Raw genomic sequence first — 16,452 nt, forward strand, 5'->3', positions numbered from 1 at the left:
AAAGACAGGAAAATAAGACATGCAGGGAGGGGGGTGCAGGAAATTGAGAGGATGGGAAGGAAGCCATTTGAAGAGTCATGTGAGGTATGTAAACAGCAAAAGAAAGGACAGATGTTGGGTCAGGATTTAAGTTGCAACCTCTCATAGTCAAAACTATCATTAGAAATACAAATAGAGTTGATACTGAAGCACTGACTGACTTTATGTGGTTGGTTTGATAGAAGTGCTGCACATCGACAGACAAGCTGACAGGATATCCTGCATGCTCGAGCTCCTATCAGAGCTGACCACTGCAGAGGGAATCAATGCTGTCCACAACTCAACACATCTCCTGTTTATTTAGCTCTGCAGGAAGGGGAATACAGTGGATAGCAAAAGTCTACACGACCGTGTTAAAATGGCAGGTTTTGTGATGTAAAAAATGAGACCAAGATTAATCATGTCATAACTTTTTCTACCTTTAATGTGACCTATAAAATGAACAATTCAACTGATAAAAATTATAATCTTCTAGGGGGAAGAATAAAAAAATAAAATAATGTGTTTGCATAAGTGTACACACCCTTTTATAACTGGGGATGTGGCTGTGCTCAGTATTAACCAATCACATTCAAACTCATGGCAAACAGTAGTCAGTATACACCTGTCATAATTTAAAGTGACTTTGATTAATCCCAATAAAGATCAGCTGTTCTAGGAGGATTTTCCTGACATTTCCTCAGTTGCATCTTACAGCAAAAGCCATGGTCCACAGAGAGCTTCCAAAGCAGCAGAGGGATCTCATTGTTGAAAGATATCAGTCAGGAGAAGGGTACAAATAATGTTCCTAGACATTAGATATACCATGGACCACAGTGAAGACCGTCATCATCAAGTGGAGAAAATATGGCACAACAGTGACATTACCAAGAACTGGACATCCCTCCAAAATTGATGAAAAGACGTGAAGAAAACTGGTCAGAGAGGCTTCCAAGAGGCCTACAGGCCATGCTTGGACTCCTATCCAAAAGACGGAGTGCTGTAATAAAATCAAAAGGTGCTTCAAACAATTATTAGTTAAAGGGTGTGTACACTTATGCAAACACATTATTTTATTTTTTTATGTTTTATTCTTCCTCCTAAAAGATTAAAAAAAATTTTAATTTAATTGTTCATGTTATAGGTCACATTAAAGGTGGAAAAAGTTCTGACATGATTTATCTTGGTCTCATTTTTTTACATCACAAAACCTGGCATTTTAACAGGGGTGTGTAGACTTTCGCTATCCACTGTAGGTCCAAAGACATGTGACAAAACACAGCCTTCAAGAACCTGCAGGAGGTGATGTTGAGTCGTGTGGAATAGCCGAGCACACCCCTAACGCCTAATTCAAGGCAGGTATACAGAGCAGGCTTTATCTGTTAGGTCTATGAATGTTGAGGTATTCACTGAGATATGAGCAGACACCAAAGTGAAGCCAACAGGGTGATTATCGGCTCCAAGATCCTGTCTGTGCAGCTATTTCACCTGTGTTGCCTAACCTCCTTTCTGCATCTCCCTACCCTCATTCCTGTAATTTCTCCCGTCTGTATCTGATGTGTGTTTCAAGGTGCACGCTTGCTGATATGAATTCCTAACATGCCACAGCTTGTCTTCCAAATATGAGGGGAAGAGATGGAGAGAAATGCGAGGTGCACACAAGATGGTGTGATAAGACAGAAAAGGAGTAACTAAAGGCAAGACAGGGCAGATCAAGACAGTCAGAATGTCAGCTGTTAAACAAAGGTTAAGGCTTTGAGTTTTATGCATGCCTCAATGTTAGACGTTAACAATGAGCATGCATAAAACAATCCCCATTATGAGAAAAACCCTTCTGTTCCTCGCATGTTCATGGACATGAAGTGACAGCCTTTCATGTTCAGTTGTAAGAGAGATGGCCTTTCAAAGTGAATCGAGCTGACAGACCGTCTTTGAGATGATGAATCCCTCTTCTCACTTCCACAAGAAAGAAAAAAAATCAGGACAAGACGGGCTCAAACACACATCTACTTTACTACCCTCCAGGCTCCTGTTACACAGCAGAAGGTTTGTGCCTGCACTTATTTGGTCCGCTTCAACGGGCACACAAATGTAATCAGACTACACACACACCCACACACACACACACACGCACACAGGTGCACCAGAAGAACAACAGCACTGCACACAGGTGCCTCTCAGCCCGACTGCCTACACATACCAGAGACACACTGAGGCATCTAGGTCCACTATAAATATCTTCCCATCCGACCCTGACCCGTGGGAGCAGACACATACAGGACGTGATGGATGACCACGCCGTCAAAGCATCATTATAGACCACCCAACCAGCCAATACTGTGTATTACATTACATTTACGCAGGACTGTCTCATGCGCTTCACAGAGGGAAGCTACAACCACAGCCTGGTTGTAGTTTCTTCTGGTTGAGATCAATGAAGTGCTGCTGCTGCTCAAAAGCTTTCAAATGAAAACGCAAGACAGCCCACACTCGCAATTAAGTCATAGCATAAGGCTGCTTGCACAGCAGCTTGTACTCCACTCTGAATCGTTTAATACAATTAACAAGAAGTCTGTGACTCCGTTAAACACAAGTGCATCCAAAAACAGGTTACTGTGTTGTTGTTTGAGTCCTGCATCCCTATGTTTAACAGAGACAGGGGGAAAAGACACGACTACTGAGAATATGGCCTTATTGGTAGATTAAAGTTCAATGTGAGCTTATGTTGCATTCACATGACAGTTTTCAAATGAAGAAAAATGAACACAGTGTGTGCAATTCAAGAGGTAGCGCACACAGAGGAAGCTCATGCAAATTCTGAGTTAATCAGATATGCTGCAACAAAAATAAAACACCAGCTTCAGACAGCTAGAGCTCTCTTTTGTCTCCTGGTTTGTGAAGCTACATAAGGGGGCGTGTATCCCCGTCTGATCATAGCCAGGGGGACCTTTGTTGCCAGCATCTGCTTTAGCATTAAAAAGAGACAGGATAACAATATATTATCTGCAAATGACAGAAAGACAAAGTAAGCACCAAGCTAATAAACAAAGAGGAGCATTAGGCATCCAAAGAGCCGGAGATATCACTTAGTAGATGGGAGAACAAACAGAGCTTAAGGCGAGTGAGTCTTTTGCTCCATGTTTGAGAAACACGACTCAAAATGTTTATCTGCATAGCTTCTGTATTTATAACTAGGCTGCTGCTTACCTTTAGTTTTAGAGATAGACCGATATGTTTTTTTCAGGGCCGATACCGATACCATTTATTAGTAGTCAAGGAGGCCGATAACCGATATTTGGAGCCGATATTCATTTGCAGTAAAAGGGAAAATATTGGCGTCAAAATGTTGAATAATACAAACTCCAACAATTAAATTCGTTTAAATGCCTTAAAGCATATGTTTATTAAACAACTTTTCAGATTTGCAACATGTTAAGTTTTTTTTTATCTTAGACTATAGACATTTGTTTTAAAATTCTAACACAAAGTGCAGGGAGCTCCCAGGCTCAGAAGAATGCATTATAAAGTTAAATTAAAACTTAAACAAACAAATGTCTAAGCTAGGCTACGGTTTCTGCAGACGGTGTCATTTCTGTACGTGATTTAGTGAATTTTGAGCCAAAATAATCCAGTTTTAAATGGATCTCTAATCGGCCGTCCGATTTTTAAAAAAGGTCAATGCCAATATGCGTCAAAACGCCGATAATCGGTCTATCCCTATGTAGCCTACCTAGAATATACCCAACTACACAAGTCGTATTTCTCAAGCTGGCTCTAGTCACTGCTCAGATGTGGTAGCTGACTACAGGAACAGCAAGACCCTTCACACCTCATCTGTCTGTTTACACCCAGAAAGTAACACCTATTGAGCTTGCTTTCCAGGAAGCTGCTGTGTGTCTGACGTCAACAAATGAGAATAAGAAAGCTGCAGCCAAAGACTTGTTGAAGGAAGGTTCATCCCCCCACCCCCTCCTGCCTTCTGGTCTAATCAATAAACCCTAATCGGCTCCTTAAAACAAAATTGTCTTGTATTGAGATGTGAGAGGAAGATGGAGAGGATCAGGGTATGAGAGACAATTTTGAAAGGCATCTTTGGTAATGATGGATTTATGTGACTTAGGCACCTTATGTTAATGTCGCTGTCAATGTGATGACAGTGCCATTTTTATATTTTAGAGCATTTTAACCTGTTTTCCATATTTTCATCTTTCTGTATCTATCATTCAAAAAGAAGCATCATCATGACAGTAAATACATCTTGAAGAGGTTTTGCATTACAATTAAACTCAAACGATGCTGCATCTTTAACAAAAGAGCTTTAAAGGCAGATCCAAGGGCAGGCCTGGGTGTGAATTCGCCCACCCAGATTGAGAGGTGGCCCTCTAAGGGAATCAGGAATTATAAATGAATACAGTGGCTACTAAAAATGTATGATACTGAATGTTAGGTCTTCAAATTCAGTGATGACCTGAAAGGCAGGCTTTTTTAAAAGTGTGGACCATCCAGATATTCCCACAAACAATTAACAATGTTCTGTATCTCCCACTGTTTAAGAGAGTAAAAGCAGTGATGTTCATAATCTTGATAATAAACACTTGTATTCCCTCACAAGATAAAACATTTTTTTATCAAGCATCAACAGCATTCATTATTGTTTCTTGTTTACTTGTTTCGCCCCTCTCTGTGGCTCCAGAGAAATAAACTACAAATTAAAGCTATGATCACTCCAAGCGATAGATTTTGTGTCACCATTATCACTCTGGAACTCTTGCATTATTAAACATGCCCTTTTCTTCACATCTTTTTTAAACAGTCTTACTGCTGTGTGATTGCTTGTGAATTGTTATAGTAGTGTTTTTCAAACCAATCGCCCGTAGGGACTAGATAAACCCACGGAGCTGTATCATTCCATTTGAGTAAAATCATTAATTAAAGGATTTTTGAATGTTTAAATTATTCATCAATCTCTACGTATGACTCAAAGAACTGACCGAAAAAAGTAATTCAAGCATATCTGTGGCTAAAATAAAACCATAGTCGGAAGATAAAACACCCTTGTTTTTTCCATCTTCCACCCACCCCCTCTTATTCCCCCTCAGTGGCAGGCGTGCAGAGGAACACAGAGGAACACAGAGGCAGTTTGTGGGCGCAAAAGCTTTCCTCTGGTTTACTCAGTACCCCTGTGGTTATTTTGAGCATCTGTGTGAATGCTACAGAGGTAAAAGCACTGCCGTGCTGAAGGTGCTTTTCCAAAAGACAGAGTGAACACTGGCTTCTTTGGATTTTTTGGTGAAATGAGAGCATGAGCAAAATGAGCCAGGGTTTTCTATGAACTCTTTAAAGTCAGTGGATGCTGTTTATTATCACTGCTTAATTACATTCATGCCTATCTTTTCTGTAGTACAATAACATATACTGTACATGTTTGCTTTACCTATCTTGGTTTACATTTGTGGTCCTTGTTGAAAGCTGTATGTTCTTGTCTATCTCTATTTCTGAGGTAATAGCAGCTGATTCCAACTTTCAGTAAAGGATAATGTATTGTTACCTTGTGGTGATGCAATCACTTTAAATTCTCCAAGACAGTTCAGTAGACAAGTCAAAACTAAAATGCACTTGGTGTCAAACAGAATTAAAATATCCCCACAGGTTGAATTTATGCTCTGAAGGTGAGGGACCACCTATGAGCTAACCAAACTGATATCAGTAGGAAACCACATCACCAAAAGTAGCAGAGAACTGATTTGGAGAGCGCTACAGCCACAGGCCGGTGAATGAAAGTAAATCAAAGGAACTCAAACTGGAACTCCTGAAGATTGGAACGGTGTCACATTAACCTGGGATCACTGTACGTCACTGAGTTATCAAAATTATTTTGAAATAACTGCACACCATATTGATACTGATTGGGCATTTTGATCATGCATTCCTTTCTATTTGACAGAAAAAGAACTCTGAAGCTGTCTGCTACCTATGAGTCATGGTTTCAGATTACAGTGCTGTAGCGGAGAAGTGAAGCATTTATTTGACTTTTTGATTTCATTTCAAAATTAAAAAGTCTAGATTAAAAACTACATTTCACTGCATTCAGTTGATTCCCAAATCAAGACATTGCTTTACTTTATTAACATAGACTTAAACACTGTTTAGAAAATGCAGAATTTCAACATTTTAAATGTGATAACCAAGCAGCAACCTCCGGTCTCAAACTATGAAGCCCATGCGGAGGTGTTATAAACTGCAATTCATTGAGAATCTGCTTGAGGATGGATGCAGAAACACCGGAAACCACATACACACCAATTCAAAAAAGAAGATCTTTGCAGCATTAATAAACATGTTTACAGCCTGGTTAAAAAATGGCATGGCTCTACATCACTAATGTCTCTATCGGCACACACTGTACGGGGGGTGAATTTTTTTCTAACACGACGATTCAGAAGATATTAAGATTTTTTAGAGTTTTAAGAGTTTTTACCCAAATAAGGACATGACGGGAACACATAGCTGTTGGCTCAGCGCTCAGGAAAGATGGGTGACATCCCGGATACTCCCTCCATTATTTATAGTCTATGGTGATAACAAATGCAATTAATGAAAATGAAATGTTGAAATGCTGTGATGAATCAGGATTATAAAATGTATTGTTTGAAAACTTGAGATTTTGACCTTCATGAGGGGAAAGGAAAGTTTTCACAATTTCCTGAATCTGTTGAATGTAGATGATTTACAGTCAAACTATTCACACATTTTAAAATGGCAAGTTAAGTTAGTTTAATTAATTATTAAATAATGAACTATCTGTCACAAAGTGCTGTCATGATAACAACCTGTTAATATGTTATTACAAAGGTCCGCTAGAACAATGGCATTAGTAACAACATTCTGTAGTCTTGATAAAGAAAATATTTCAACACATAACTGGATTTTCACAATTAACACATCAGGTTGTTCAAAAGTCATTTTATGATTTAGGAAGAGAATTTTGTTCCTGTGATCTTTTTGGTCAAATAATCATGAAATAATCCATCCATTGTTTAAAGGTGACATATCATGCAAAATTGACTTTTTAATGGTTCTTTACCTGAAATATGTGTCCCTGGCATGTCTACAAACCCCCCGAGAATGAAATAAATCCATTCTGCCCCTGTTTTGATTTCTCCACCTTTCTGTAAATGTGTGTGAAACGAGACGTTTCAGACTTCCGTTTTTGTTACTTCACAACAATATCCGGTCTGTCACGGAGTCAGAGCTCGGAGCTTGTTCAGCCCGTAGACTGTATAAAATACGACTCAACACCTCCTCCGTTTTTCATTCCCTGCACACATGTGTGCTAACAAGGAGCTTAGGAGGGAGGCATGCTAGTTGTAGGCTGTCTTCATAAACACAAAGGTCGGTTTTACTTCCCACGTCTGCAGTTTTGAAGATCTAGTGGATTTTTATTTGTCATGGAAAAGTGCTAGCGCTAGTTAGCATAGCTACATAGCTACATGTCGTAGCTTAAGCTGTAGCTGTGTACCAAGACACACGTCGACATACTGACAAATAAAAAAAAAAAACACATAATCTGTGACCAATCCTTCAGAAAGGTCCCGCTGCCTTTCTGGCAGAGGTCGGTTTTACTCCCCACGTCTGCAGATTTGAAGATCTAGTGGATGATTTTTATTTATCATGGATAAGTGCTAGCGCTAGTTAGCATAGCCACATAGCTACATGTTTGTAGCTGTGTACCAAGACACACGTCTACATACTGATAAATAAAACAACAAGAAAACAAAATCTGTGACCAATCCTTCAGAAAGGTCCTGCTGCAGGCGCCTCTCCGTCAGGATCAGATTCAGGGGGTTGAAGTAGCGTGGTCTGTTAGCAGCCGTGCATATTCAGCCAACATGTAAACATTAGATCAACGTGCTGGAGAGCTGAGGCCACATCCACTTCCTGAGGGGGCGTGGTCAGAGGGAAAACAGAGTGTTCTGAGGACTGCTGAAGAAGAGGGTTCTTCAGGCATGCCAAAATCTGATTTCAAAGTGTTTTTTTGAGCATAAACTTTAAAGACATGTTTTGGGGACTTCTTAGACCAATATATATTGATGAAAAAGCGTGATATGTCACCTTTAAAAAAAAAGGCTATTAAAAATGGGAGCTACTTTGACTTAAAATGACTGGATGTAAAGATGGATGCACAGACACACAGATAGGCTGTCGGGGAATGTCCACATAATCAGTCCTGTCTGGTTCCGTCTTTCCTGGGTTGAAGTAGGTCACAGCACCAGAAACAAGCTGCTCTTTGTCCCCCTCCGGCAGAACGAGGACAGAGGGAAGAGGATGGAGAGGAGGGTTTGTGAGGTACCCAAAGCAGGCCAGATCATTTCACTAAACAACAGTCAGCTTGGTACAGGTGCAAAAACCTGCATATATTGAGTATTTGTGTAAACTCTTGTAAAGCCTCTACCCCTATAAACCTGACCAAAGAATCACTGATGCTGTCATTAACCTGAGTGGGGTCTAGATCAGGCTTTCTGAATGATCCCTCTTAAGAATCCAGATCATAAATCCAAGTATAAGCAATCTGAAGCACACTCACACTAACACACATACATATCAGGCTAAGTTTTGCTCACAAGCACACACTCACTTGTGCTCCACCCCCTTCAACTTCCCAATTCATCAAAGGCCTTCATTGTGGTGGCTTTGTAGCCCAAATAGGGCAGTACCAGCAGTGTTTTTCAGGCTATTTAAACCTGCACTGTGGCCAGAGGAAACCTGCTAGGCACAGTCTCATTTCCTAAAAAGCAACGATGTGTTTTCTAAGCCAGCAGCCAGCTCGACCATACAACCTCTGAGATAAATGACATTTAGAAGTCAATTTAGAGGGAAGCCGGCAAAACGCTGCAGGTGTATTTGAAAGGTAATCTGACACTTTATGAGCTGGATTTCATATCACAAATAAGTACTTGTTAAAATCATAGACTGTATATAAAATGGACGTCAGCTCGCTCGGCTCGAAGCGAGGCTGCCACAAAAACTGCTCCCCCTGGTGGCTGGCTGCAGTATAGGTCAAAAACTCAGTCTACCCCATTCATTTGAATGGGGCTGCAGTCAAACTTAAAAAAATAAATACATGTGGTACCTGGCCTCTTTTTTCTGAAGAGTTTAAAAAACAGGGTTTTACATCTGGTTTTACTTTGATTGACAGCTGTTGTAAAGAGAAACTCCGTATGACCTCAGGACGCTATGCTGTAGGGCGGAGCTTAAGATTTCGAGTTTTTGCCCAAATAAGGACATGACTGACGTGACTCCCGGTCGGGAACACATAGCTGTTGGCTAGGAGGCTCATTTCCAATATGGCTGCCACCGTCGATTGGCTTCAAAACAGCTCTCAGGAACAGATGGGTGACGTCACGGATACAACGTCTATGGTAACGACGCTGACCATTATGTATACAGTCTATGGTTAAAATAGGGTAAAAAAAAAAGCAAACATTTTGAACTACAGCTTTCTTTTGAAACACATGAATCTTGTTTGTGGCAGTGATCAAATTTTGCAATCACTGTGGCATCATTTTCTTCTTTCGATAGAGGTGACACCAGCTGCTTTCCTACTACAGTTTGTTTCTGAGGATCACATCAACCAAGCTGTCAGTCACTGTCAGTGTCAGGATGAGAATCTCTCAAAGTCAGCGGGGAGCTCAGCTCTTCAGGGCACGCTGATAACAGCTTTAGGCATGTCTGCATAAAGAATAAACTGAAAAAACAATACATCCATTTCTTCATTGACAGCTTGCTATATCAAGGTGATGAGCTGCTTTGATCGCCTGGAAACAAAGTGGAAAACAGCAAGACACAACATAAGAGAAACTCAGGTTTCAGTAAGATAAACCAGCTCCCCCTGGTTGCATTAAAGCAGTTTTCAAAAATAGAACAAGATGAGGCATGTCCACAAGTGATTATGACTAACATGATTGTCTGTCACCTAAAGCTGGCTATTTTGTTGGTGAGCAGCAAAGAATCTGTTTGACTCCAATACCACGAAGAGGTCACAAAGGGGACTTCCTGTCCTGAAACATGTGTCATACTGAATGAGACTCTACATACATAAAGGGCTTATTGAGCTCTGTATGACAACGGCGTCTATAATTAAAACTACGCTGCTTTGAACCACAACTGTATTTTGCTTGAACCCCTACAGGCCTAAATATGTTTTTCAGCTTTAAGGTTGTTTCCCACATAAACACTACTTTCAAAAATCTACAGTAGCTGTTCGCACATTGACCTTACAGGCTGTTGTTATGCTGCACTGGGACCATGAGAGATGACATGACGGTTGGCTGAGTGTAGAGCTGTCGCTGCTTAGTCAGCTTCCCCTTCAGAGCTGTCTGTCCACACCCGCAGACTGTGATCAAGAGCTTGTGTGAGTGCTTTGTCTGTCCGAATGCGTGTTTTTTGTGTTTGCATACACCATATGTTTCGGAGCCTTGCAGCATTTTCATTTTAAAGTCAAACAGATGGACAAACGCTGAGGGAGAAATGAGGGATTCTCTCAAGCCTTAAGATGCTACATTGATGTGTGTGTGTGTGTGTGTGTGTGTGTGTGTGTGTGTGGTGTGTGTGTGTGTGTGTGTGTGTGTGTGTGTGTGTGTGTGTGTGTGTGTGTGTGTGGTGTGAGAGTGTTTATATGCATGTGTCACACACAAGAGGCTTATCATCGAGTGCAGGCTTGCTGCATTAAGTTGAGGGTTACTGAAGATGTAATTTGCAATGACAAAGTGCAAGGCATCTGAGCTCAAGTGAAGAGGAAGTTTACGGAAGGGGGGATTTTTGGAAGTGGGAACTTCCAAATCTGGACAGACTGTGAACTCAAAATAGTGAATAAGTTTTTACACTTCCATAAAGTTGGGGGAATTACAAGAGACAGATTTAAAAAAAAAAGGGCAGCAGTTGCCGAGATCTTCTGACTTTGAGTCCCTGAGTGGGTCAAGTTTCAACAATGCTGGAGTGGATACTACATTTCCTACAATGCAATGCAACAACATATTTTATGAATACTTTAATTCCCAAGTCTTTTTCAAAATATGCAGCCCAGGTTTTTGACTAACTGGCTATGAAATAGGCTGGACTTAATTCTAATCTCTATATGACCTACAAGAGAAAACAAGACCGTTAGGAGTAAGGCATTTTTATATGATCATGGGAGCGAGTGGCATACTGCTGAAGTCATTCACAGTGGGAAGATCTAAAGAGCATGATTTACATTTTCACAGTGAGTGATATGTTTGCAGTTCAAACACAGCAGGAGGATTTATTTTCATTGGAGACACTACTGCAAACCGGACAGGATCAGTAAAGAGATAATCCCTCAATGTTTTGTGTGCAGGGGCTGGAAGAACAGACTCTAAATCAAAGTTCCTCACAGTAGCTTTTGACAGCATTAATATCATCTCAATCATGTAGCAGAAAACAGTAACTGTAAACAGGGACAGCTAAATAACTACAGGAAACTAAATACAGCCACCAGCACAACGTAACATCCTATATCTTGTTTATTGTATAGTTCCAGACATCACAAAAGTTCAAATTGACATATTGCGTTTTTAAGGGATGCTATCAAACGGCTGAAAGTTAAGCCAAAAACAAACAAACAAACCTATTCAGTGCAGATGTCAGTTAAGAAAACTGGGGCCAATCCAATGTGTAAGTAATAATGAAGCCGACAGCTGATTCATTTTTTGTATTCCTATCATCTATTTTTTAAATAAGCTATTTGATGCATTTATATCGTTGCTAGTTCTTCCTCCACTTAAAAGGTCACTGGAACATGTCTAACAAACTGCACATCAGAGACGTGTTATACTCCCACACTGCTGATATTTTCTTTCAGGTTTGACCATAAAAACAAATCACAGTCTAACTGGTTACTTCTTCCTCCCAATGAACACATCTTTTTCTGGATCAGCAGTCAGGTGTAGCTTGCCAGCATTAATTGATGCGACAAAATAAACAAACATTAGCTACTGATGTTGGTGCATGGCACATTATTTCCAAATGGGAAAATCTTGGTGTAACATGTTCATTCATACATTGGTGCATCCCTTTTGTACATCCCTTATCTATTTCAATGATACCATGGCAAGAGTTATGCACAATTAGGCACTAGCCAAGCACGGCTATGGCCTCAAATCCACCTCTAAGTAGTTTTAAGACCAGCCAGAAGCTTGTTGGAGTCAGCTTTTCCAATATGACAACCACCATCTTTGGCTCACAGCACCTCTTCAGAAACCAAAAGTGACACCACTGCAGCCCACATCCATGTCTCAAGAATTAAGCCCCCATGGACCACCTTGTTCTCTTGTAGTTTGCTCCATGCATGAAACAACATATCAAGTGCTAGTTAATGAGCTTCATTGGAGCTGGTAGTCAAATAGTTGTACCTTTGGATAGGGCCAAGCAGGCAATTTCCCAGTCTCTAGACTTAATGTTGTTGAGTTGTGCTATTTATTTTGACATGTGCTGCTGACCTCTTGGCCAGGCTGCCCTTGTAAATGAGGTCTTGATCTCAATGGGTCTCATCTGGTTAAATAAAGGTTCAATGAAAAAATTTAAATGGTAAGCTAACCAGCAACTGGCAGGAGCTTTGTATTTAGCACAGAGAAGACAGAATAGTGCCAATCTGCTCATCTAGCAAAGACAGTGAATAAGCATGTTTCCTCAGATATTATCAAATGATTGAATTAGAGTTTTGCTCTGTGGAGGATCACAGGGAAACAGCAATCATTTTTGTGCATATTGATAAATGTAATATACGTTGTTTTTGCTTCTACTGATTACTGGGGTGTCAATGAAACATTACTTCATTAGAATTCAAATGAAAATAAAAGCTCAGTATTGCTGTAAACAGCACTGACTGAAAACTGTGCTGCTAGACACAGGGGAAATAAGGCTATTATTCAGACAGACTGTGACACGGATGTCATTAATGCTTGAGTGGCAGTTCTTCAGTCTTTCGAAGAGTATGTGGAGGAAATGTCATAGTCCACACGTGAGCTGTCAGATGTTTCTTTTGGTGTATCAACAATGAACGGATCTAAATTTAGGCTTGGTTGAGTATCTAGGCTACATCAGATCTCATTTGGAGTTAGTGAAGAACTACTTCACCCACGCCCACTTCATGAGTGACATTTCCAACGCTGCAGCTATTGCGCTGACGGGGCTCTGGGGATTAACTTCACTTCAAATGACGGTACTAAAGCGACAGTACAACAAATCAGAAGCAGGGAAACAGCAGTTACTGGGTTTGCAGTCATGAAAAGGGAAATACTGGAACGTAGAGCAGCTCAAAGTCAGTAAAAGGAAGTTAACTTTGGAGGCTATTTGACATTCATGTTGTTGGTGCAGGCCCAGAGCACTGAAGCACGGAGCAACGCTTGGCAGCGCTGATAGCTGGGGAGGGGAGGTCAATGAAAGTTTGCCTTAGAACATGCCACAGCATCAAAACTGCAAAGATCGCATAAATAGAAGCAGAATCTAAACCCATATCTGGAAAAATAAAAGAAAGCCTCTCCAGTTTCCAGGAGTGGATGAGTTAAATAGTTGATAAAGTTGAAGACATTTGAGATCATGCATCGCATCCTCCTCAATCAAAATCTTCCTACAAGCTAATCTGCTCTCCAGCAAACTCAGTCAGCTTTAAACTGCCAATAGATTGCAGCCTGCAGCTTCCTGAGTGGTTCACCACAGGAATGATGAGGAGTGGGAGAAAGAGAGAGAGAGAGAGAGAGAGAAGAGGAGAGAGGAGGAGAGAGGGGAGGAGGAGATGAAGGAGAGAGAAGATAGAGAGAGAGAGAGAGAGAGAGAGAGAGAGAGGAGAGAGAGGAGAAGAGAGAAGGGGTGGGCAGTGCAGTGTTTAAGGAGGATAAAATCTGGCTGTGACCCAACCTCTGCATGTGGGTCTGATCCACTCCAACGCCCTGACTGTGAGCAGCGCTAACTCCCCTCCCACGCCTAGTGCTGAGGAACATGACGATATAGAAGTGAGTGTCCAAATGTTGGATGACAGGAGAGATGCTAGAAGTGAACATACGGCTACCTTTCATCTCATGGCTGTACGGGGCAATTAAAGAGTGGAAAGTGTTCAAATGAGCAGCAAAAGTTGTTGTAATGGGAAGGAGAGATAGGAGCTCGTTGGAGGAAGGTTTCTAGGCTCGGTGGTCGCGCTTGAAAAGCAGGACTCCGTGGCTAAAAATACACGTCTGCTCTGCCTCACTTCAGACTTTGGAAGGTGCTTCTTTGGATCCACAGCTCTATTAAAAAGTTTGAGATTTCAAAACTTTCAACTTTGGTGAACTTTTGAGGAAAGATTTCCCTGCATAGCTCCAATCTCAGCACCCTCCTCCTTACGCATAGAGCATCCAACCTTGCACAGAAGTGTATCTGACAGTTCTCTAAGTTTGTGTGCCATATTTTTATAGGTCTCTGCTAAACATGACAGAATTTACAACCCTGTGACATAGTAATTTCACAGGGTTGTGTAACACTCCTTTTTTAAGCAGCTACTTTAAGAAAGCCTTCACCCCTGTAAGCTGAGAAGGTATCCATAAATATTGACAGGATACAGAATAACTGATGCTCATGTTGCAGTCTCACCCTTACCAAGATACAACCAGAGAACTAGGTTTGGGTCCATATCAGACATATCCAGATGTTCTGTTGCACTCAGAATTCTCTTGATGTATCACAATCATGTAAAAGAAGAGCAACATTACACAACTTGGAATGGGAACAATATTTCCTAACATAGTTGCATCTCTGGTTGCAAGTCCACCTGCAGCTCACAGAGGGTGGTAATGCTTCTCTGGAAGGCTTTTGCAAGACATTTATCATCTTTGACTTTATGAATGTATTTGTGTGCTTTTTTAGGAACCAATGAACCCGACTCCGTAAATGCATTTCACAAATGTCCTGCTAAACTTAACCTTGCAGTCGTCAGGGTAAAAACTTTGAGCCTTGTTGCAATCACAAACAGCAGAGTCAATGCTTGTAAATGAACACAAGAAAACCTCTGATCCAGATGGCACCATGCAAGCTGCATTACTCTAGTGGTTTCCTCCTGTTTTTAATTAGGCTGCGCACTCCTTCAACACTGAAGGGGTCTGCCTGGTTGCTTGTATAAATGATTCTTCACCATTGAAATAAACTTGTGAAAGATCCCCGATGGTTTGCAGCAGTCCTGTTTTGCCAATGTTATGCGGTGCCAGGCTGAAAACAAAAAAGTGTGTGGCTCATTGCAAGAATTTTAATCCACTACAATGATAGCCAAGGAACAGTCACGGTAAAAAATCTGGAGCAACAGATTATGTGCATGGAGAACATTATGCTGAGCCCTACACATCCTCCCTATCACCAAAACCTTGTCCTCAGGCTTTACTTTTTCTGCTGTCACCAGGTGTGCCATAAATCATTGAGGTGTGCTCATTTTTTACTTGCACAGGGACCGCCTGCTTTCATCTGCAAATGCAAATGTGAGCAAATGCAGGGAAAGCTGAAATCACTGCTGAATTGAAGCAGTAATAAGTCAAAGGGGGTTTAAATTGGCTGCAAAGGTTTTGATCAGTCAATGAAATCACCCTCTCTATGTTGTGTTGTGTTATCAGAATAGCCAGCTGTTATGATCAAACCTGCAGCACAGCCAATTATGTAAACCCGACACTCAACAGGAGGGACTCAGAAAGACAGTGTCTCATGAAATGTCAACCAATATATTCGTTGTGTAGTTCGTAAGATAAAAAAGTTAAAGGAGCTCTGTAGCAGTCTGGCATGACTTGTGAAGAGATAAGGGGAGCTGTGCGAGGAATAACTCACTCACAAACAGTGAAAATGCACCAGCCAGATCTCACAGCCCACAGAAGAGGATTTTTGGTGACATAGAGCAGCTGAAACAGATGTGATTTCAGCTCATTATCGCAGGAGACCCTTTGCTTCTTTATGTCAGCACGCGGGGCCTTTCTGAGCATGTTGTGTCGCGCTCAGCTCAGCCGAACATGAATAACTTCACCTACCTTGACATGTTTACACTGTTCACCTAAAACACAACAAAGCTCATTTAAAGCCTTTTGTTTGGTTACATATGAGCGTAAAGTGTTTGCGCTAACACCACACCACACGCGTGCAGTGTAGATGTTGCGTTCAGGGCGGGTGAACTTACCTAAATCATCCATGTTGGCCGGAAATCGTTCCAATGCTGAGAATCGGGAGAACCGGTCCTCCTCCGTCGATCACAGCTGGATGGTAAAGCAGCCGAGTCAGAGACCAATCGTTAAAATCTCCGGTATGAGATCTTCCTCGCTAAATGCAGTGAAGTTTTCAAGTTCCCCTGCTGCTCGACGAGCCTCAACCACACTCACAAACACAAACACACATACCCTACTACTGCCCCCCTGG

General features: G+C 41.2%; 1 protein-coding gene across 1 annotated transcript in view; it reads right to left on the reverse strand.

Annotated features, from left to right (window-relative positions):
* The window catches only part of LOC117812732 (paxillin-like), a gene marked incomplete at its 3' end in the record, with an annotated part of 30,692 nt that extends 14,250 nt beyond the window's left edge, over positions 1-16,442 (reverse strand). Inside the window, exon 1 of the mRNA XM_034683644.1 lies at positions 16,217-16,442. Coding sequence (XP_034539535.1) covers positions 16,217-16,229 — 13 coding nt within the window. The remainder of the gene's footprint in view (positions 1-16,216) is intronic.
* Positions 16,443-16,452: the final 10 nt, after the last annotated feature.

The sequence above is a fragment of the Notolabrus celidotus genome, chromosome 5, assembly GCF_009762535.1.
Source record: "Notolabrus celidotus isolate fNotCel1 chromosome 5, fNotCel1.pri, whole genome shotgun sequence".
Lineage (NCBI taxonomy): Eukaryota > Metazoa > Chordata > Actinopteri > Labriformes > Labridae > Notolabrus > Notolabrus celidotus.